The sequence below is a fragment of the Sarcophilus harrisii genome, chromosome 2 (genome assembly GCF_902635505.1).
Source record: "Sarcophilus harrisii chromosome 2, mSarHar1.11, whole genome shotgun sequence".
NCBI lineage: Eukaryota > Metazoa > Chordata > Mammalia > Dasyuromorphia > Dasyuridae > Sarcophilus > Sarcophilus harrisii.
In genome coordinates this window covers 477,237,968-477,260,122 of record NC_045427.1, presented here as the reverse complement: position 1 = coordinate 477,260,122, position 22,155 = coordinate 477,237,968, and the positions used below count along the sequence as shown (strand labels likewise).

At 40.8% G+C, this 22,155-nt stretch overlaps 1 protein-coding gene across 2 annotated transcripts in view; it reads left to right on the top strand.

Annotated features, from left to right (window-relative positions):
- Window positions 1-14,047: 14,047 nt before the first annotated feature.
- The window catches only part of COL27A1 (collagen type XXVII alpha 1 chain), a 241,862-nt gene continuing 233,754 nt past the window's right edge, over window positions 14,048-22,155 (top strand). The window contains exon 1 of one of the 2 annotated variants that reach the window (XM_031954623.1): window positions 14,048-14,299. In XM_031954623.1, the coding sequence (XP_031810483.1) occupies window positions 14,247-14,299 (53 nt within the window). In that variant the 5' untranslated portion in view covers window positions 14,048-14,246. Of the gene's footprint in view, window positions 14,300-14,821; window positions 16,111-22,155 lie in introns of those variants that run through there. The other variant, XM_023494250.2, reaches the window with a different exon arrangement.

Sequence of the window (22,155 nt, the reverse complement as noted above, 5' to 3'; positions counted from 1 at the left end):
CCACTGAGTCTCTGGCTAAGTGCTGAGAATTTTTCTAGGTTACTCTTCCCTAATTGATATTTTAATGTATGTCCTAGGCCTACTGAGGTGTTAGCATGGTCATTGTCTCTTTGCTTCATTTCCCTCTCTCCCTTCATCTCAAATCCCATCTTTCCCGGATGCCCATCTATCACTCAACCTAAGAATGCTATGATTCCCTACCACTCTCCTGGAATTTACCTGTGTCATCTCATTAATAGCTGTCCCTCCAGCGCACCAATTCCTATGTGGGAGGCTCTAGATTTTCTCTTGGTTCCTGGACAGCACCTTGTCTCAATCTCAGGATCAGGCATTAAAAACAGCCAGTACTAGCTGTGTGACAGAAATATCAAAAGTCTGCTCCATCTCCTTTTATAGATAAAAAAAAAACACCCCCCTCAAAACAGAAACTCTGATCCACCAGAAGGTTCTATATCTTACTTTCTATCCTCCCTAAAAGCATCCAAATTATAGACTCACCCCAGTGCTTCTCATCCCAGAGGTGGTAAGAGGAGGACCAATGACTGGAGATCTCTGTGGGTAACATAGGAAAATCTCTGGTCCTTTTAGTTTCAATGACAACTTTCAAGGTAAAACTTCCCTTAAAGCTTCTACAGGGGCCTCTTAGAGACCAAAGTTTTGACACCCAAAAGGGATAAATTTGGAAAATCTGGAGCACTGAAATGGGTAGTGGGAGAGACATTTTAGAGGAAGAGGCTCTGACCTGAACTCCTTTAATAATAATAATATTTATATAATTCTTCCTTGTGTCAGGCACTCTGTTAAGTGCTTTACAATTATTTTTTTCATTTGCCCTTTTTCAACTTCAAAATTAGTTAATTTAATGTTTTGTAGGTTGATCCTGGAATCAAAAAGCTAGATATTGAGTCTTGGCATTGGTGCTTCCTTGCTATGTATAGGGCACTCCTAGTTACTGGACAAATTGTTTTATGTCTCTGAACCTTGAGTTTTTTTCACTTAATAGTATTTTATTTTTTCCAATTACACATAAAATAATTTTCAACACTCATTTTTGTAAGATTTTGAGTTCCAACTGAGTGGATGCTCATCAACTGGAGAATATCTGAATAAGTTATGGTAAATTAATGTTGTGGGATATTATGGTTCTGTAAGAAATGATCAGCAGGATGATTTTAGAGAGGTCTGGGGGAGACTTACATGAACTAATGCTAATTGAAATGAGCAGAACCAGATCACTGTACACAGCAACAACAAGATTATGTGATGATTAATTATGATGGATGTGGTTCTTTCCAACAATGAGATAATTCAGATCAATTCCAATAATCTTGTGATGAAGAGAACTATTTACACCCAGGGAGGAGTGTGCACTACAGCATAGCATTTTCACTCTTTCTGTTGTTATTTGCTTGAATTTTGTTCAGTCCGATTTTTCTTGCGCAGCAAGATAACTGTATACAAATGTATACATATATTGGATTTAACATATATCTTAACCATATTTAACAGGTATTGGATTACATGCCATTTAGGGGAGGGGAGAAGGAGGGGGAAATTTGGAACACAAGGTTTTACAAGGGTCAATGTTAAAAAATTACCTATGCATATGTTTTGTAAATATTCTTTAATAAAAAATATAATAGCAAAAAAAAAAAAGATTTTGAGTTCCAACATTTTTTCCTCCCTCCCTCCCTTACCTTCCCCTTCCCCAAGACAGCAAGCAATCTGATATATGTCATACATGTATAATCATTTTAAACATATCTGCATATTAGTTAATTTTTTTATTATAATAACTTTTTATTGACAGAACCCATGCCAGGATAATTTTTTACAACATTATCCCTTGCATTCATTTCTGTTCTGATTTTTCCCCTCTCTCCCTCCACCCCCTCCCCTAGATTGCAAGCATAGTTAATGTTTTAAAAGAAAAATCAGAAAAAAGGGAAAAATCACAAGAAAAAAAATGAAAATAATATGCTTCAATCTGCATTAGTCTCCATTCAGTTTGCATTCAGTTTTTTCTCTGGGTGTGGATGGCATTTCCATCGCAAGACTTTCAATTGTCTTAAATCACTGCATTGCTGAGAAGAACAAAGTCTATCATAATTGATCATCACATAATCTTGTTGTTACTGTGTACAATGTTCTCCTAGTTCTATTCACTTCACTCAGCATCACTTCATGTAAGTTTCTCCAGACTTTTCTGAAATCAGCCTGTTCATCATTTCTTATAGAACAATAGTATTCCATTATATTCAAACATCACAACTTATTCAGCCTTTCTCAATTGATCGACACCCACTCAATTTCCAGGTTCTTGCCACCTATAAAAAGAGCTGCTATAAACATTTTTGTACCTGTGGGCCCTTTCCTTCTAAAGACAAAGTAGTGGCACTATACAGTAGTGGCACTATAAGAGCATATAGGGTTTGCATAGTTTTATTGATTTTTGGACACAGTTCCAGATTGGTCTCCAGAATGGGTCTCAATTTTATTACCTGAAAAATGAAGATGATATTATTTTTCAAATTCCCTCTTAGGGTTCTAAGTCTCAAAACAGTGAAAGTATGCAAATGAATATAAGAATATATGATGTTTTTTGTTTATTTATCACCTGCTTTCTCCTACAGAATAGGAAATTCTCCTGTGTAAACTATTCTTCAATAAATTCCTCAGTCAAGAAGAATTCACTGCTTTCTAGGACTCAGGAGAAAGTGAGGATAGATGAAATAGGAGGAAATAGGAGGAAAGAAGCTTATAGAGTCCAACTGTACCCCAGTAGTATTAATGTCCACTCCTTGTCATTTCTGAATACAGAGGTAATGGTCTGATGAAGAAAAAACCTTGAATTGTTTGTAGCATATGGTACAGGATGCTGGATGCTGGAACTGAGAAGTAAAAATGATACCTTACAATATTAAAAACTCTAGTTTTGCTCCTATAATCATATTTGTGAATTCAAATTACATAAATCCTAGAATTTAATTTTAATGTAAATGCATCCTTTATTGTTGACTTCCTGATTGGAAACCAGTGAATCTGCTTAGAACCATGTGAATCCATCTTGTGATGTCCCCTAAAAAATGCTTATCATTTCAGTGCCTCTAGAAAGCTAGAAATACTAAAGAGAGAAGCACTGAATTTGAGCTTCAATTGCATATGTAACCCTGATTAAGTCAAAGGCCTTCTTTTAGTTTCATCTGTAAAGTGAATTTTCCCCACTCACTTGATATACTTAGGGGTAAGAGGGTATAAGGTGGTAGAGGTTAAGTAAGAGATAAAATGAATTATTAAGGTTTTTCTACTTCCTTATCTTGCGTGCTTGTATTCACTGCTTATAAAAGGCTTAAAGCCTTGCTTGGCTAATATTCTGAGAAACTTTTTAGTAGATTATAAACTATGTAAAGTTTGTAATGGCCTGTTCTCTTATTTTAAAGGATTTACCTCTTTCAGACTTTGATGGGACAGGGTAGAAAAGTTTTTGTACTTATTTACTTCTTTAGAAGGTATGAAGAAGCTCCTCTGATAAACTAAAAGAATTCTAAGACAGCTACCCATTGACTGGGTAAAGGATCAGCTATGTACCTAGTAACTTTGAAATATGAACAGATATTGAGAAGGGCATCATCTCTGGCAGTCAAAAAGAGAGCTAGCTACCTATAGAGTAGGAAACCAGCTCTTAAGAAGGAATTATCTTGTCCCTTCTGTCCCAGAATGCTGTGTCATCTGATGGGGGTGTCTTTGTACCTGAGGCTGGGGACCAGCTGGACCCAACCCTGGAGACTGGGCCTGAGATCTGCTTCAAGGACCAGGTCTTTATATGCTAAAGAGGAACATTGAGTCAAATACAAACATAAGATTGATTATAGTAAGTTCAGGCCGGGAATATGGACAAAAGATTACAGATGAATAAAGATGCTGATCTTTTATACTCTGTCTCTATTTTTGGAACTTTTGACTCTAAGAGCCACACATTGGTCGAGTCATTGTTCACTGTGAAGCATGAACAGGTTATTGACTATGGGGGTGGTTATGTGTGATTATGAAGCTGTTTCTGCCAGCCTATATCATGTCAGCAAGCATGGAGAATTAAAATTGATCATCATGTTTGATCCTGACATCTATGGCCCAGGGACCAAGAAGATCTATTATATGCAGAAGAGTTTGGTGAGCAGCCCTATGTGTATGTATATGGGGCAAAATGGAGGGTGAGAAGAAATGAGAGCAATAGGATAACTCAGAACATTACTGGAGGGAGAATTAGGAAAAAACTGAATGAGGAAGAAGAGATTGAAGACAAAGGACAAAAAGAAAGAGAATGGTTCCCAGTCCAAGGATCAGCAGAAGCTTCTAAGTGGTTAGCTAGAGCCATGACATGGATACTGAGTAAGATCTCTAGGAGAATGGAGAACTATTCCTAATGGGCATATTTTAAACTAGTATCTGTCTTTAATTACTCCCTTTCAGGTGCCTCTGTTTTCTTCAGCCTTTTGGGGATAGGAGGCTGTAGGATTCAGGGGTCAGGGGAGCCAGTGTTTTACTCCTTAAGGATACTCCATTTTCCAATCTGTAAAATGAGGAAAATGACAATATCTGTCTCCCAAAACTATTGTGAGGATCACATGGAATAACTAAAGCCCTTAGCATAGTCCCTGGTACATCATAAGCACAATGTAAAGTTAGCCACCATTGTTGTTATTTTCACTCACCCTTCCTGATGTCTACCCAGGAACTTCTGATCCTAAGCTTACCTCGTAAACTCTATTGACCTCAAATCTCTCTTCTTCAGATTCTCCCCTTTAAACGCCCTAGAAGCTGGGCAGCTAGGTTACATAGTTGGTAGAGTACCAGCCCTGAAGTCAGGAGTACCTGAGTTCAAATCTGGCCTTAGACACTTAACACTTTCTAGCTGTGTGACCTTGGGCAGGTCACTTAAACCCAATAGCCTCAGGTAAAAAAAAAAAAACCCCTCTAGAGACAGAGTGTCAGAATCTGAGGAAAGAGGAAGGTGTTTGCTAGCCTGGTCCTGCCTTAGGATCCTCTGTAGCACTGAGTTGAATTGGGCCAGCCATGTCTAAGCCAAACTCTTTCCTCCCTTTCCTCCCTCTTGATTGGTCATATTGAGAATGTAAGAATAGCAAAAAAAAAAAAAATTATATGAAAATTTATGTATGTTTTAAAAAAAGAAGACATTGTTCTTTTCCTTTTCCCCTTTTATGTCTACCAAACTACTGGAGGATGGGGATTTTTTTTCTCCTTCCTGCCACCCATTAGTAATAGTCTCTTGCAACAGAGCAACTTAACTCATTGGAGACTGGGTATGCCAAAAACAGGCTCCAAAAGTCAGGCTTTGGAGTCAAGTTAAGCTGTGCAGGGGTAAAGATCCAGTGGAATTAATATGGTCAATTGAGATAGAGGGAGAGAAGTGAGAAAGAATGTTGGAGCTATGCAGTACCAAAGAAATGGTACATATCTTGACCATGTCTTCACAACGTATTTTTCTACTAATATACTTTATGTATGTACTCGTTCATGCTACTGATGCTATTTGTATTTGTGGGAGAGTATTTATCAGTTTATAAAAGAGATATTTTATTATTTCTGCTCTTGCTATGCCATTTTAGTGGAAGCCTTTCTCTTTGAGCTAATTACAGATGAATAAAGATGCTGATCTTTTATACTCTGTCTCCAGAGTCAGGTGGATATATTAATAGGAGCTGATAGTAATAGGACTTTTGATTTTCGTTCCTCAGGTATCTTGAATTGGGCCAAGTCATCCCCATTTTCGGCTGAAATCCAATTGTGCAAATTAGAGTGATAACCCAAAAGAGGCACTGTGCTTACCTGCTTTGGTTTCCAACATGGGAGGGACAGACAGAAATGTGGCCAGTGTCTGCTCTCAGTTCTGAGGTTTCCCAACAGTAGGAAGTGTTCCTTTCAAGATGATGAATGAATGGCTGACAAGAAGCACAGAAACCTCTGGTTGCTGATACACAGCAGCTCAAACTCGGGCCTTAAAAACTGAAATCTGGTTTCAGTAGCTGTCAAGTTAAATACTTTTCTCTCTTTTTTCCCCCTGAAGCATCCTAAATTATTTAATGCCATGATAGAAATGGAAAAATAAAGACCCAATAAAATAAATAGAAGAAAAAGAGAGTTGATGTTTTGTTCATCCCCTGAAGTAGGTTAAATGTTGAATAAAATGGAATACAAAAAGATAGCCAACAACCTAAAAAGACAATTGGAGGAGGGAAAAGAAGCTGTGTCTGACTACTACTTCTTCTATTATTGAGTCTACATGTCTGAAACACTGCCTCCCCTCATTGTTCCACTTAATATAGCCTAATTTTTTTTTATAAATAGAAAGTATTGGAAACCCAAATTCTCCTCATATTGCAAGACATCTAGGAAAATGCAAATATCTGAGCTTTGATTTGATTCAATTCAGCAAATATGCATTAATTACTCACGATATTCCAGGCATTATGTATACACAGATATAAATGAAATAGTACCTGCCCACAAGGAGCTTCTCTTCTAATGGGAATAAATAAGCATGTATGCAGGTAATTATAGCACATGGTAAAATGAGGTGGGGCACAGTTTCAGCAATCAGGGGAGGGTGGAATTGGAAAAGACTTTACAAAGAAAATGGTACCTAAGCTGCATCTTGAAAGAAAAATCTAATAGGAAGAATACTTAGATTTGGCATCAGAAGATCTGGATTCAAATCCTTGCTTTGCCATTTACTATTTATATATGACTCCAGGAAAGTCATTTTTCTGGGGCTGCATTTCTTCACCTGTAGAAGGAGAACTTGGAATTAGGTGGCTTCTCAGGTTTCTTCCAGCATTAAATTCATGATCTTGTGAACCAGTATTCCAAGAATACCCTATAGCCACCTCTCATTACAAGACGTCCCAGATGTAGCTCTCATTTAGGAAATAGTTAGAAGTTGACTCATAGGCAATGTTGGTGAACATTATCTGTCCTCATTTGCTTGTCAGCAAGCAGGCAGAGCACTCTATTTTCTTCATCTTTTAGAGACTAATTGACTTCCCCACCTTCTCCATCTCTCTGAGTCACCTCCAAGGTCATGAGACTGACTAATAAATTATTGGCCTCTGACTCTCTCTACTAGAAATCATTTTTCCCATTCAAGTTTATTGTACCACTACCTACTAAGTCAGTCTTCTTCTCATGTCCCTTAAAGAAAAAAAAAAAAAAAAACAGAATGCTACATCTCCAACATTTCTGTCTAAGGTAAGCAGTGAAGCAGTAAGGATCTTTAGCAGTCAATTAAGAGTCTAACTATCCTCCCTTCTCCTGTCTCTTCCACCTTTAAATCTCTTGCCTCTTAATTAAAAAAAAAAAACTTTTGAACTTAACAGATACCCCAAAGGAAAGTTTCTATATACAGAATAGAATACAAAAATAAGACCATATTGAAACCTTGAATCTCTATTCCCATAATGCTTGTTTTAAAACAAATACCAGAAAAGCAATATGTTACTTTCAAAACTGTCCTGCTTTTTGTACTTCCTTCTGAACCTCTTTCAGTTCTCTGTGTATTTCCAAAAATGTTTCAGTAACCTTCTTCTTTTCCTTTCATCATTCCATATTCTTGCTCCCCTATACTATAGAGCAAGTAATTTTGTGTCAAATGTAGTCAGTTTGTATCTGATTTCAACAAAAACTGCAACTGGTGTGTCTTACCCTACATCTACACTGTCTTCCTGTTTCCCACAAGATTACAAAATGCTAGAAATGGAAAGGATCTTAAAGTTTTCTAGTCTAAACTCTCATTTTGTGGGTGGAAGAGGGCAGAGATACTGGAAATTGGAGACAGGAAATGACTCAAAGACATAGTTGTCAGCAGAGTCAGGATTAGAACCCAGGTGTCTAGGCGCTTGTCCTTCATTGTGACACAACCAGGATTGCAAGATCTAGATTATTTTTTTTCTCAAGGGAAAGTATGGAAGATAGTCTGAGATTTTTCTGTTTTGGTTTACATGTTATTTTTTCTTCCATTGAATGTAAGAACTGGTGCTTTCCAACATATTCTGTTGTCCTCCAAATTATCCAGCCATCCCATTGCCCTGCTCTTAGGGACTCAGACAAAGGGAGAGGGACTGTGTGTGTGGAGGGGTGGAGGAAGAGGAAACAAGTGGATCTTCCATTGGAGTCTTGTCCTAAGGAATGCTTCATCTCCAAGCTACTGTCTCCGAGATTGAGAAAATGGGCCATCTGTGGGTGATCATTGTTTGTCCACGAATGTGCTGCTTAGGGCCCCAACCAGCTTCTTGGACTCATATGCCTTTTGGCTTAATCCCACTCATTCCATTGTGATTGAGTTTGTTTTCTCTAGAGCCTCATTATCCGCAGGGTTGAGGGATGCAGGGGACCCGATAGGGAAAAGCCAAATCCTGGAAATGTCTTCAGCCATCACTTGATGGGATGACATTTTGGTGTAAGAGGGTGATGAAAGCAAGGAGAAGAGAGAAGGATAGGGACACTGGTGAGAAAACAGAAATGACTTCTTGGAACTAAGGATAGGGTAGTTCTAAGGTATGTAAGAGGTATCTTAGCCCAGAAATCTGTAGGGTCAGCTTTCTTGCAAATCCTTAAGAATTAAAACAGGTATATTTCCTTTTGCATTCACCTTTCCATCCCTGTCTCTGAGTCTTTTAACTTGTTCCTATACCCAGAATGCACTTCTTTCTCTTAGAAGCTCTGGTTTCCTTTAAGGATCCACTCGAGCACTCGTTTCTGTATGAAGTTTTTTTTCTGATCTTCCTAAACTGTTAGTGACTTCAGTTCTTCAAATCATCTTATATTTACTTTAGTCTTTTTATGTTGTCTCTCCTCACCAAATTATAAACCCCAGAGAGATTATTTTTGTATTATCAGTGTCTAGCACAGTGCTGGGCATACACATAGCAGGTGCTTAATAAATACTTGATTAATTGGGATCTGTCTTGGAAGCAGGGGTACAGGCTAAGTAATGATGTATGAAAATGTTTTAGAACTCTAAGATTAATAAAGTTGATCTCATGTGAATACTGTGAGGTAAGAAGTGCAAATATTTTTCTCTTAATTTTATAGATGAGGAATCTAAGACTCAAATGGAAATAAATGACATGCTCAAAATTACCTGTCTAGTAATGAAAAAAAAAAACCCATATACAACTCAAACCCAAGTTTTGAGAGTTAAAGTGCATTGTTCATTTGCTCCTACTGACTCCTTTAGCCTTGAGTAAACTCCCACTTTGAAATCCCTAGTCTGAATTTGGAGTATCTATTATTGTAAGTTTTGTATTCAGAGCTTTCTGCTCCTAAAGAAGTTAAACTTGGCAAACTTCTGCAGGTTTAAAACAGGCTGAAAGTTCATCTCTTCCCTAGAAGAAACCACAATCAATCTTTCTACAAAATCTCCTTGAGCACCTTGAATCACACTATGCTTCTTCCTGTACTTGGATCCCTCCCTCCCTCTATCTGTCTCTCTGTTTCTCTCTCTCTCCTTCCTTCCTTCTCTCTATCTCTCTTCATAGCTCTTTATCTCTTTCTTTATCCCTCTACTGTAATAATTCTTTGACGTGGATAGGGTTTTATTTTCCTATTTTATAGATACAGAAACTTAGAGGGATTAATTGACTTGTTTTGGTCCTCAAGATAGTAAATGTCAAGAATCATATCAAATCTGGCCTTCTTGGACCACTCTACCAGATGATCATTGTTGTCCTCTGAATTCCTAAACTGTTTACAATCTAGATAGGGCTTCTTAAACTTTTTTCCCTTGTGACTCCTTTTCGCCAGAGAAATTTTCACATGACCTTGGGTATATAGGTATATAAAATAGGTATTCAAATCAAACATTTACTCATAATAAATCATAATTTTATGATTTCCCCACATCCAGTTACAAGACCCATATGGGGTTGCAAACCACACTTTAAGAAGCTGGGATCTAGATGACAAGGTTTTACTTATGTTCAGTTTAATTCAACAAGAGCCTACTATGTGAGACTGTGCTAAGTATTGGAAAAATAAGAAAGTGATTACCCTCAAGGAGCACTGAGGAGAAAAATCAGGTACACAGATATGTAAATACAAGTTAGAAAAATTACTTTGGGGAAATTGCAAAAAAGCGAATATCTTTGGGGATTAGGAAAGATCTCAAGGTAAAGATAAACTTGATTTAATCTTTAAGTGGAGCAAGGGATTCCAACAGTCTAGCATTGAGGCAAGAGAGCATCTCTCCCAGAGAGGAAGAAAGAAACAAACATTTATTAAGCATCTACCATGTACCAGGCATTGTAAAATGAGACAATATGATTGTATAATATATATTAGCCCTCCATGAGTATAGTTTACTTTGGCTTTCTAGTGCCTCCTGCAAATCTGAAATGATGATGATGATAACTCACATCTTTATGAGGGAACTATAAACCATTCCAAATATTGTTTTGTCTCAGGGTTATCTGTATTTTATATTTCTAAGCCCCCACTGTTCACAGAATAAACAGATGACTCACCTCTACAATAAATCTGTAAATGGTTCCTGAATTAATGAATTGGCTAAATTAATGAATTCCCTTTTTCAGATCCATGTTTAGTTAGGTTTCAGAAAGTCTTTATTGTATTGGTGGAGACTGAGAACTCCATAGATATGAACCTGGGTCTAGATGTGGCTGGTGACTACACCAGAGATGAGTCTCCATGTTGTATGAATATGAGTGACTCTCTATTTGGGGAATGCAATGACTTGCTTAGGAATTGGTTCATGAACAGTACTGGGAAGATCGTCACTTGTCTGAGTTGTTGAAAGCCGTTGACATGGCAATATGGCACTGCTAAATGTCTTTCCAAATACTCTTGCTTTCCCTGCCTTCAAAATCCTATTGGAAATTTACCTTCTTCATGAAGCTTGCTCAGCCTGACAGCACTTGCCTCCAGTGACCCTGGGACATCCTCAGTCTCTTTAAGCCATGGTATAGTACTTAGTGGTATATCCCTGACTTACAAAATCTATTAATATGTGAAATATGGTTTATCTGAGTTGAGTTTGTCTTGTCTCCTCTATTAGATTGAAGGCTTCCTGAAGGCAGAGAACCCTCGTTCTTTCTCTTGATGAAATATAGAGAGGTAGTGATTAAGTTCCTGGGTCCAGGGATAAATCACTGACCTCAGTCTCTGCTGTGTCACAGAGAGAACTTGTGGGATTTATCTACAAATAGAGGGGAGATAGTCACTTGGAAATGAAAGATTTTCTGGCTTGAAGTCAGGGGATTATGGTTATATTTTCAGCTCTAGCATTTTCTGTGTATGAGACCATAGAGTAATCACTTAATCTCTGAGAGTTAGATTTTCTTCATTGGTAAAATGGAGATAATGTTCTGTATTTTTGTGTGTCTTGTCTCATTGAATCACTCTGTGAGGAAAACACTTAGATCATCTTAAAATGACTACATAAAATGGAAGTTATTAAATGTGAATTGTTTTAACAACTACCATTGTTTTGAAATTGAAAAGGCAGATTTGGGCTATGAAACTAGCTAATTTCTCAAGCTCCCCTTCAGGCCCAGAATATGATGTTTGGTTATTAAAAAATTGTACTTACCTGGCTCTCACAATCTGGGCTAGTCTTTGCTGAGTCATTTTCTACCTGATTCATGAAGAATTCACATCCAACATGTTTCAGAAAGAATGGAATATGGATATCATGATGTGGCTCTCTTTGGCCTTGGCCATACTAGTAAATCTCCAATTTAAGGCGACATGTTGATTAAGAAGTAGGACTATTAAACCAAGTTTCATTTATGCAACAAATATTTATCAAGCATCTACTGTGTGCAAGATATTTTGTTAGGCTCTGGGCCATCCAAAAATGTTTAACTCATAGTCCCTGCTCACTCTTTAGCTTCGGAACTAAGATACAGTACAAAGGCAGCTTGTGCTAAGTGACAAACATGGTAGTGACATCAAGAGTCCTAGGATTTGGGGGGAGTAAGAAATCATTTCAGCCAATCAAAGATTTAAAGCTGAAAAGGACCTTAGAGGTCACTTAATCTACTCTTCATTTTATAGATGAGAAGGGATACATGATTTGTCCTAGGTCCCACAGGTAAATGGCAGATCCTGTATTTGAATACAGGTTTGCTGAAATCTCCAAATCTATTTAATTTGTCAATTAAAAAAACCAGCTAAATTCAAAAGTTATGGGGGAGGATAATAAGTATGCACAAAAAATAGAAAACATGAAGAAAGCAGGACATAACTTTAATGAAAAAGACAAACAGCTCTAAAAAAGCACTGAAGCAAAGGTATAGAATAAGTTATAGAAATGTTTCAGGGGATGTGGGGTAATAGGGCTACCTGAGCTGAGTGGAAATTGACTAAAGAGGAAGAGTTTTGATTCTCAATGGCTACTTGGTTATATAACCATGAATGAAAATATAAAAAGAATAAAAACTGCTAGCAGGTAGAGAGATAGAGGTGATCTAACTTAGGCTACAAATTGGAATGGCTAACTCTAAACCTTTCTGTACTCATTATTTCATAAAGAAACTGAGGTACAGAAAGATGGAAAAAAATGTGCCTAAACTAACACAAAGTTAGTAGGAGAGAATCCAGCTTTCCTGACTGCCAGTGGAAGAGGTTTCTATCTTAAAAGCAGTCCAACAGGAAGCCTTTGATTTTGCCCAAATTGATACAGATTTCCCCAACCTGATAACAATAGATAGCATTTAATATTTGTGAAGTGAGAATTATTATTATCTGTATGTTATAAATGAGGAAACAAATCACAAACATGTTGTGAAGATCAAATGAGGTAGCATATACAGTAAATTTACAAACTCTAAGTCTGTAGAAGTATTACTATTATCAGGTGATTAGAAAGGAAGAGAAAAAGTGCCTGCAGTGTAACTAGTTTCAAGATCCCACGGGGTAATGTGTCTGAAGCAGGATTCAAATTCAGATCTTCCTGAAGTGAAATCCCTGCTCTATGCAGTTTACAACCTAGCTACCTAAGGTGCCACATATGACAATTACTGTGGATTTTTCAGGACGTCCCCACCCCTACCAGCCTGTAAACTTCACTAGAGTGGGGAATCTTACTTGTCCAAGCTACCCCAGTAAGTAGCACAGTGGCAGGTACATGTTTAATAAATGTTTGTTGAATTGCTGTGCCAAAGGAGCTGCAGAGATAGTGTGTTATTGAAGAAATCATGTGACCCTCCCCTGGATTCCAATCGAAGGGGTCGGATACGAACTGGACATTTATCACTTCCATCAAGCTGACATAGAAGGGATTCTGCCAATCTTGCTCATCCTCACCCAGCTCAGCAACTCCTGAGTATTTCTTCCTTGGGGCGGGTCCTTGAGGGTGAGGGAATTATTTTATGTTTTTGTTTTCTGTAAAAGTGGCATTTTCCACTTTAGGCAAGTTAGGCTATTTAAAAGTAGTTATTGTTACAGCAAGCATGAGTTCTCGGTGACAAGCTGGAAAATCAGGAAGCACACCAAATCACCTCCAAGCTGGAAAACGGAGGAAGGAGGGGTGTCTGAGGAAGACACTGGGAGGTCGTCTTGACAACTAGAGGGCGGGCCTCACTCCAGGCCGAGCGAGGCCGAGAGGACCTGTAAGCATCTTTCTCAGCTCCCGGTCTGTTCATCCCTCGCTTTTTTCCCGGTCGTGGGAACCCTGCCCCCTGCAGGAAGGATTTTTTTTCGCTTTTTTTTTTTTTTTTTTTGCTAAGGACTTTTCTCGCCTGTTTGCTGAAACCAGACACCTGGCTCGGTGGAGCCTAGTGGAGTCCCCATACAGGAGCTATTTAAAAGGACAAGGGCAGCTTTTACAATCCCCCCACCTCGCCACGCCAGCCCCCCTCGCCCCCCCTCTAGCGGAGACTTCAAAAGGCTCAGGTCCGGCTCCGAGCCCCCTCCCGGCTCCCACAGTACCTATGAGCCGTCAACCGGGAGCGAGAGCTGCGGGCCAGGATCCCAGGGAAGGATTAGCCGGTGAACTTGGGGTCTCCCTAGCTCTCCCTCTCTAGGAGATTGTAGAAACCGTCTAGGCCAATGATCCAGGAGATCCTTCAGACTGTCCAGCTCTCCGATCGCCGAATTACGTTGTGATTATTACTCAACCCCCCTCAAAAAAGAAATTTTACGCCCCACTCCCTCCCCATCCAACAAACCCGAGCCGATTTTCCCTTAGCTGCGGGGACCAATGAATACAAATGAATTTAGGGGCCGGAAGGAGAGACTCCTCAACCTCTCGCCTTCGCACGAAGTAAGTAGCAAGTGAATGGATTAGGGGGCCGGTGAAGATGAGGTTTGCCGGGCGGGGAGGCGGGGCGGTTATGGGATAACCTAGGGAGCCCCGGTGTAGAAGAGGCCGGCTCTCTCAGCTACGGGCACGTGTAAGGAGTTCGTGTGTATGTGTGTGTGTGTGTGTGTGTGTGTGTGTGTGTGTGTGCGCCTTCTCGGGAGTTTCTTTGTCTGGCTTGAACCACTTCTTGTCTTCAGTCTGGGCTGGCTGACCCAGCACGGGCGGACAGTGATTGGGTCCAGAGGGCGAGAGCCTGCAAGCTAGAAGGCGGGACGGGTAGCCAGGGTGGGGAAAGAAATGGTAGTGGGGAAAGGCGGAGAAGGGGGGACGGTGTAGAGAGGAAATGGGGCTCTTCGGAAAGCCAGTTCATGGCCTTCTTTTGGTCTAATTCTATGAAGTTCTCAGGGAAGGCAGGGCATTGTCGGCAAAACACAAGATGAGACCCTCGGGGAGGACCGGATTCAGGTACCTTCCTATGAGAGAGGGTTGGAGGCAGAAGGATAGGATTCTTCTTACCTCCAGCCCATGTCCGACCCAGCAGTCAGTCTGCTAGACATTTTAGGACAAATAAGAGTAAACAAGAGAAATAGAATTGTACAATGTCACTACTGAAAAGGACCTTAGAAAACCCACTTTTTTTCATATTTACCGAAACTGAGACCCTGAGAGTTCAGGTGACATACTTAAGGTCACACAAGTTTCTGGAAGATTCCTCTCTCTCTCTTCCCCCGCCCCCTTTCCTCTCTCTCTCCCCACTTCTTTCTCTCTCTTTCTCGGAAAGGAGTTCATATTCTCTTGGAAGCTTTAGCTGAGGGGGTGTGTGAATGTGACTGGGTGGGAGGAGAGGAGAAAAACGAGGGACAGGCAGAGAGACTCCTTTCAGACTGGACTAATGAGGGTATGAAGCTGGAGCGAAGACCCTCGTAATCACCTCCCGGCTGAGAACACCCTTTCGCTGGGTCAAGGGGGCTGGCTCCTGTCTCCTCCCCGGAGGGAGGCACTGAAAGGAAGGAAAGAATGAAGGAAGGGGTCCCGGGATTCCTGGGGCTAGGGCTGAGAGTGTCTCACCTCTCTCTAGTCGGAGGGGGGCAGCAAAGAGAAGGATTCAGAGAGAAGAGGTGGTGGTGGGGAGGAGAGCGCCTTTAAATCATTTTCAATTTCCCCAAATCCTTCCTTTTCTTCTCCTCCCCAAGTCCTGAGAAGAGTTTCTGGAGGGAACATTTGGAACTATAGGGCAAGATCCAACCATCCTTCTAAGTAAAATATCCTGTCTCCGGCTTAGCCTTCCCTGCCACCAGGGACTGGCATTAAAAAGCAGGGACACCCAACTCCCATAGAAAAAAAATTTTTTTCGGGGTGTAGAGGGGAGAGAGGAGCCCCCGGAGTTTCCGCAACCATGTTCCTGGCTCTCTTGCTTACTGGTGCACGGCACGGCTTTCTGCCCTTTGCCCCAGAGAGAGCGGAGATCCGCTGCGAGAGAGTTCCATGGTGGGACTAAGGCAGCAGCCGCGAACAGGGCGAAGGGAACCCCAGGAGTCCGGGCTGGGGGAAGCGCCGCACAGAGCTTGGGGCCGCCGCTGCCGGGCCGCCGCTGCCAGGCCGCCTGGTCGGCGCCGTCGTCGGGGCGCGCGCCGTCGGGGCGCAGGGCGCGCGGCTCCCCATGGATAGCGCTGAGACTTCTTTGCCCCCCGGGAAAGAGAGAATGAAGTAGGAACCGCGATGGAGCCGGAATCCGACCGGGTCTCCAGAGTCAGAGCAGCTGCGTCCAGGGGGTGAGTAAAAACTCCCAACTCTGACCGGTGGAGGAAGAAGAGGAATGGGAGAGGAAGAAGTGGCGAGCCTCTGGGAGAACCAGGCTTAGTAGGAATTCCCCTCTTCTTTGGTTACATGAGCTCCAAAGCCCCAGTGGCGGGGGATTCCGGGGTCCTTTTTTTCTCCATTGGGGGATGCTCTGGAGCGGAGGAGGCTGGAGCTCCCAGCTTCCTGCCCCGGTGTCGGGTCCCGCCTCTGGAGAGGGAGGGGTGGGCTGAAGTTCCGGCAGACAGCCTGTAGGGTTTCCCTGCTAAGCTAGCAAAGCTGGGTGCTGAGGGGTCTCGGTGCTGCCCCCGACTCCAGGCGAAGGAGAGAAGAGACATCCGGGAGGAGGAAGGAAGAAGGAAGGGGCATCCCCCCATCCTCTTTTGTGCCTAGTTCTGGGCTTCTTAGCCATTTACTGAAAAGTCTGTTTCCAGTTCCCTTTCCCACCCCCCATCCCCGGCTATCCCATTGGTCCTATGGGGTTCGATTAAGAAGCAAGCAGCTATGGGTTAATGAATACTGCGTTCGTCTCAGTCCCAATGATTTACAGACGCTCCCTTCCGAGGCTGGACTCCTCCGACGTTTGCAAGTTCTGAGCTCAATTTTCTTTCCTCTTCCCAGCCTGGGGGTACTGGGGGCACGGAAGCCAAACGGAGAGGGAAGCTGGAGATCTGCTATGCTGGCTCTGGGCCCCTACTTCCTGAGAACCCTGGGTGGAGGGAACAGCTTGGAGCCGTAGTGCCCCTAGTCTGGTGGAAACCTTTCAGGCTGGGCTGGGCTGAGCTGGACTGGGCTGGGCTGGTTGGGGGGTGTGTCTGAATAGTGTGCATATGCCTTAGTGTGAAAATCAGTGTGTGTGTGTGTGTGTGTGTCTATCTGTCTGTCTGACTGTTAGCTAGTCAGTCTGGGATTATACATGGAAGAACACAGTGATTTTAACTTTCATGCTGGTCAGCAGGGGACTCCAGCATCTGTGCGTGGAGGAACTCTGGTTTAACTGAGATTAGTTCCATTACAAGCCTCCGTTTTAGGGGAGGAGTACTGGCCAGTCCCACAGCTGTGTGCTCCTACACGTCTCTTTTGTGCCCAGAGTCAGTGTCAGAGGTTCCCTTAGAAGACTCCCTCACTGCCTGTTTGGTGAAAGACAGCTAGATATTTGCAGCCCCAGTGGGTTGCAAATCTACTCTCAAGCAACCTTTCCCAGAACCTGGGCTGTCCAGTACTGCTGGTGACAGCTACTCCTCCTTCTTTGGCCCATGGCCTTCCTCACTCCATCTTCAAACCAACTGGAATCCTGGAGACCAGAACTCTTTAGCCTCTTCCCTTCAGTACCCCAGTCCCTGCTTTATCCTTATACCTCCCTTGCCAAACAAACTATGCCTTGAAAATGAATATTAGTGACCTCTTTTGGAATTTGTGCTAAGACAGATGTTAGTTGATGGAGCCTGGGATTGGTTCACGGTGGGTAACCCCACTGAGGGGCTGAACCTTAGATAACCTGACAATAATTGTAAAATGAATGCTGAAGGAGTAGGAGGCCTAGCTAATATCCTTCCCCTCCTCTATACCTGAGGAGCTGACAGTGGGGTTCAATGGAAAGAGCCCTAGAATGGGAGTCAGGAAACTTATTAATCCAACCAGGAAACCTGAACAGTATAGTTTTCCTTTGGGAACCACAAGGCATTTGCTGTAGTCCACAATTCCAAGGAGGGTTGATACTTTCTCCTGTACTTGCAGCTGGCATATAAAACCTGAACCTCCTCATTGTGTTTATGCAGAATTGTAACATACTGTAAAGGGGATGAAGGAAATTAGTGAACTCTTATGGCAGCAAAGCAGAATACCTTCCAGGTTTGGTTGTCCTTAGGTGTCTTTTGATGTGTGTTTATGGTCATGTTTGGGCTTTACTGCTGAGCCTCCTGAGGTTAAATCCTAAAAAGGATTTAAGATCATGGAATGTCTCAAAGTCAGATCAGCTTCAGCTTTGATAGTTTTTTACTCCTTATGTCTTCTCTAGGTGGCTGTGTCAGAGGAACAGGAGAGAACAGCGTTTTAGCCCCAACTCTGTCACTTTACTTTTCAGGTCCTCCTTTGGTCTTATTTGTTAAACACTGGTAAGCTTTCTTACCTCGCTGGATTGTGAGAATAAAATTAAATGATTGATATGAAAACACTTCATAAATAAACACAAGGGATGATTGTAGTTCTTAATAAGTCCTTCTTCTTTAGCATGACATTGGATAAAATTAAGCAAAACCCTTTGCCCTTGCTTTGCTCCTACAGAAATTCTATTTAGGTCCAAAGAAAATGATGGATTTTCTGTCCCTACATGTAGCAGTCCTGCTGGCTTCTTATAGACTGCTTTCTCATAAGCAAATGAGTGACACCACTGACTAATCTCATCCCAAAGTTGGTACATTGAGGAGAACCTCAGGAAGAAGAAGTCCATGGGGCAGAATCTGGTGTGGTGGAAATAATGTTGGATTAGAGGGTCAAGTCTGAATTTCTACTCTGCTGCTTATTCCCCATGTGACTGGAGGACAAGTCAAAATCTCCCTGGCCTTTAGTTTATTCCCCTGTAAAATGAAGGAATGTAACTACTATAGTGTTTCATAATCTCAGCAAAATACTTCCTTCACAATCCTATGCAGTAGGTAGTACCAGTATCATTCTCAATTTACACATAAGGAAACCTACTAAGAAATCTGATTTGTCTGTGGTCACATAGCTAGAAAGTAGACTGCTGGTATTGGAACCCAAGTTTCACAAATCTAAATATAGAGCTCTTTCCATCACACTGACTTTCCATTGGGAAGGCTTCTTACAATGTAGTTGCCACTGCCTCTCTTCCTGCTCTCCTTCTCACCCCTGCCTCAAGGATTCTTAGATAGAAGAAGTGACCTGTTGTAGATCTCCCATACCTCTTCACATCTTCACAACCTAAAAAAAGAAAGTCCAGTGCTAAACACTATTTCTGATAGTTTACACATAGTCAAGATATTCTCATATTATTGGCCAGGTAAACAACCTTTCAATTGGGAGAGGTGAGAAAGGAAAACTCAAAGCCAGTTGTTTCTCATGCTATTAGTAATGTAATGTGGAACCAGCCTTTTTAAATTGGGACCACCTTCCCAAGTGGTAGCCCTTTCCCAGAAACCATGTATCTCTGTGGGAAATAGAACAATCTAATAGATGAGACCCAGAATGAGAACTTGGAGACAGGACATTGGATTTCCAGCTCCAGCTCCGTGGCCGGCACAATCACAGTGATTTTGGAAGAGTCAATTAACTTCTCTATTTCTACTCTCTGCAAAGCAGATTTAATATAGTATCTACCTTATCTATATGATTGCTGTCTTAGTTATATTTTTTAAAATAGCTTTCTGAATAATAACACTATTACTTAATATAAATTCATTTTTCTATGGGGCTAAAATATTTATAATGCATTTTTGTCTGAACAGCATTTTGTGAGATAGGTACTGTAAATATTGCCTTCATTTTGTAGAGAGGGTAACTGACTTTGGGGGAAATCAAGTCACCTAGGTTTATATGATTCATTAATATCAGACCAACATATAGATCACAGGCCTTCTTACTGTGCAACATCTTTACAATATATCATCATACTGCTCAGTGTGTTGGAAATAACTTTGGATTGGGATGCAGGGGACCTGAGTTCGAATTCCAGCTCTGATATGAATTTTCCTTGTGACCTTAAAGAAATAATGTCTCCCTCTGGATCTTAGTTTCTTTTTTTGTAAGATGAGAGGATTAGACTAGATCAGGATTCCCAATTTTAAAAATCTATATCCTTTGGTTTTTAGTACACCATCCTACATACTTCATTCCCCTACATTATTCAATATCAATTCAATATATTCTATATTTTGCCATGCACATGCAATTAATTTTTCATAAATAAAATTTTATTGGCCTCATAACATTTTTACTATTATGGACTTGTTAAAAATGTTTACTATAACATAAATAAAGTAGTAATAACTTGGGTTCTATTTCTTGACACCAGTAATAGTTTGAGTCTTAGTATCATTTTAAAAAAAGATGGTCTTTTATCATATTGAATGTTCAGTTTATTTCTTGTTTTTGAATTGATTGAGAACAGGACTGAGAATCCTGAATTCTAGAGATAAGTTGTTATAAACAGAGTTAAAGACTTGTAAGCACATTGAGTAAGAAATGAGATATGTTTCTCCAGGAGTACACCAGAAGTTTTATAACCTCATTAACTGGAAATCAATTTGGAGTTTCAGGTTATTGTAGAGATTTTTTTAGCTCACTTTTCATTCATTTTTGTTCCTGATTTTTCTTAGCTCAATAGGAGAAGGGTTTCATGGTCAAGACTCAGTTGTTTCATTTTAGTCAATAAAAATTACTCCTTCAACTGTCTCTTTCAGCTTCTTCAGGGGTGCCAGAACAATCCTTCCTTTTCCTAATATGCCTTCTCTCCTTCACCATTTTCTCTCCAATACCTAAGTTTTTTCACTAGTACGATAAATGGGTATGAAATTCTCAGCTGAGACTGTAACAAGCAGGAGGCTTAGTTAGTTGGGCACAGGCTTTTGAGATAGAAATATTGATTCCAATCCTAACTGCATATATTTTCAGCAACTAGTTATCTAAACTGAATGTGTCTTATTTGTTCTGGGCATCTGACTACTCCCACTTGAAAATTGTTACTAAGAAGTCCATCAACTTCACAAGTTATTAGGATTGATTGTAAAGAGGAAAGGAGTGGGAGGCTATAAAATAAAATAAACACAGTGTTTCCAAGAAAGTTTAGCAAGCCCATCATAGTGTTGCAGTTCGCCAGCCAGTGGCTGGGGAAACTGAGGCTGGTGAATTGCTTGAGTTTAGGACTGCTGAGCTTCAGTAGGACTAAAGTTGAACAGGATTTACATTATTTGGCACCAATGAACTCCCAGGAGGCAGAGGACACCTAGACTTCCTAAAGACAATTGAACCAGCCCAGCAGGTTGGAAATAGTAAGACAAAGTTTCAATTCTGATCAGAAGTGAGGATGGGGAGTCTTGCACTTCTGGCCTTGGTAAGAAAGGAAGATTTAATCTCAAAAAAAAAAAGTTCAGTAAAAGCTAGTTTTTAGAGACAAACTGACAACTTGTTCACTCTCCCAAACATTTTTGACAGTTGAGAAATTGCCCCTTCTCCTATCATTCCCATGTTGTTATAATGATAATGATGATAATAATAATAACCATAATAGATTTGCAAAGTACTTTACGTATGTTATCTCGTACTTTAAGCAGGCAGCTACATGGATGAAGGGAGGTTATCCCATGAATAATCTAAAACCAGGGATGCTTTTTAAAAGTCACTTTTTAGAGCTTTGGAGTACACTATGACTTTTGGACAGCAGGCTGATCTTTCTAATTCCCCTTGGCTTGAAGTAATATGAAAGCAAGTTTACATTTCCTGAGAATGCACTGGCTGATGGCCAGGGGAGGCAACTCTGAAGTGTGCTTGGGGCTGAAGGAAGCCAGGCTTGGATGAAACATTGCCAATTTGGCGATTCACATAATGGATAAATTATGAGCAGATCATCAAGGGTTAGTTCTATGTCAAACATTTTTTATTATTGTTCAGTTGTTTTTAGTTGTATGCAACTCTTTGCAACCCCATTTGGGGTTTTCTTGGCAAGGATACTGGAGTGGTTATTTCCTTTTCTAGTTCACTTTACAGATGAGGAAACTGAGGCAAATAGGGTTAAGTGTTTAGTAAGTATTTGAAGCTAGATTTGATTTCAAGAAAAGTTTTCCTCACTCTTGGCCATTGCCCTATACATTGTACCACCAGTGTTTCCAAACACTGGATTTAGAGTAGAAGGACCAGTTTTGAATTCTAGCTCTCCCCACTAATCAGCTTTGTGACCTCTAAATCCTCTTAATCTAAAGGACATTTATTCTCTTTTGTCTTAGTTTCCTCAGCTGAAATATTTGAACTATCTTTTCCCAAATCAATAGAGAGGAGTGTGTGTGTGT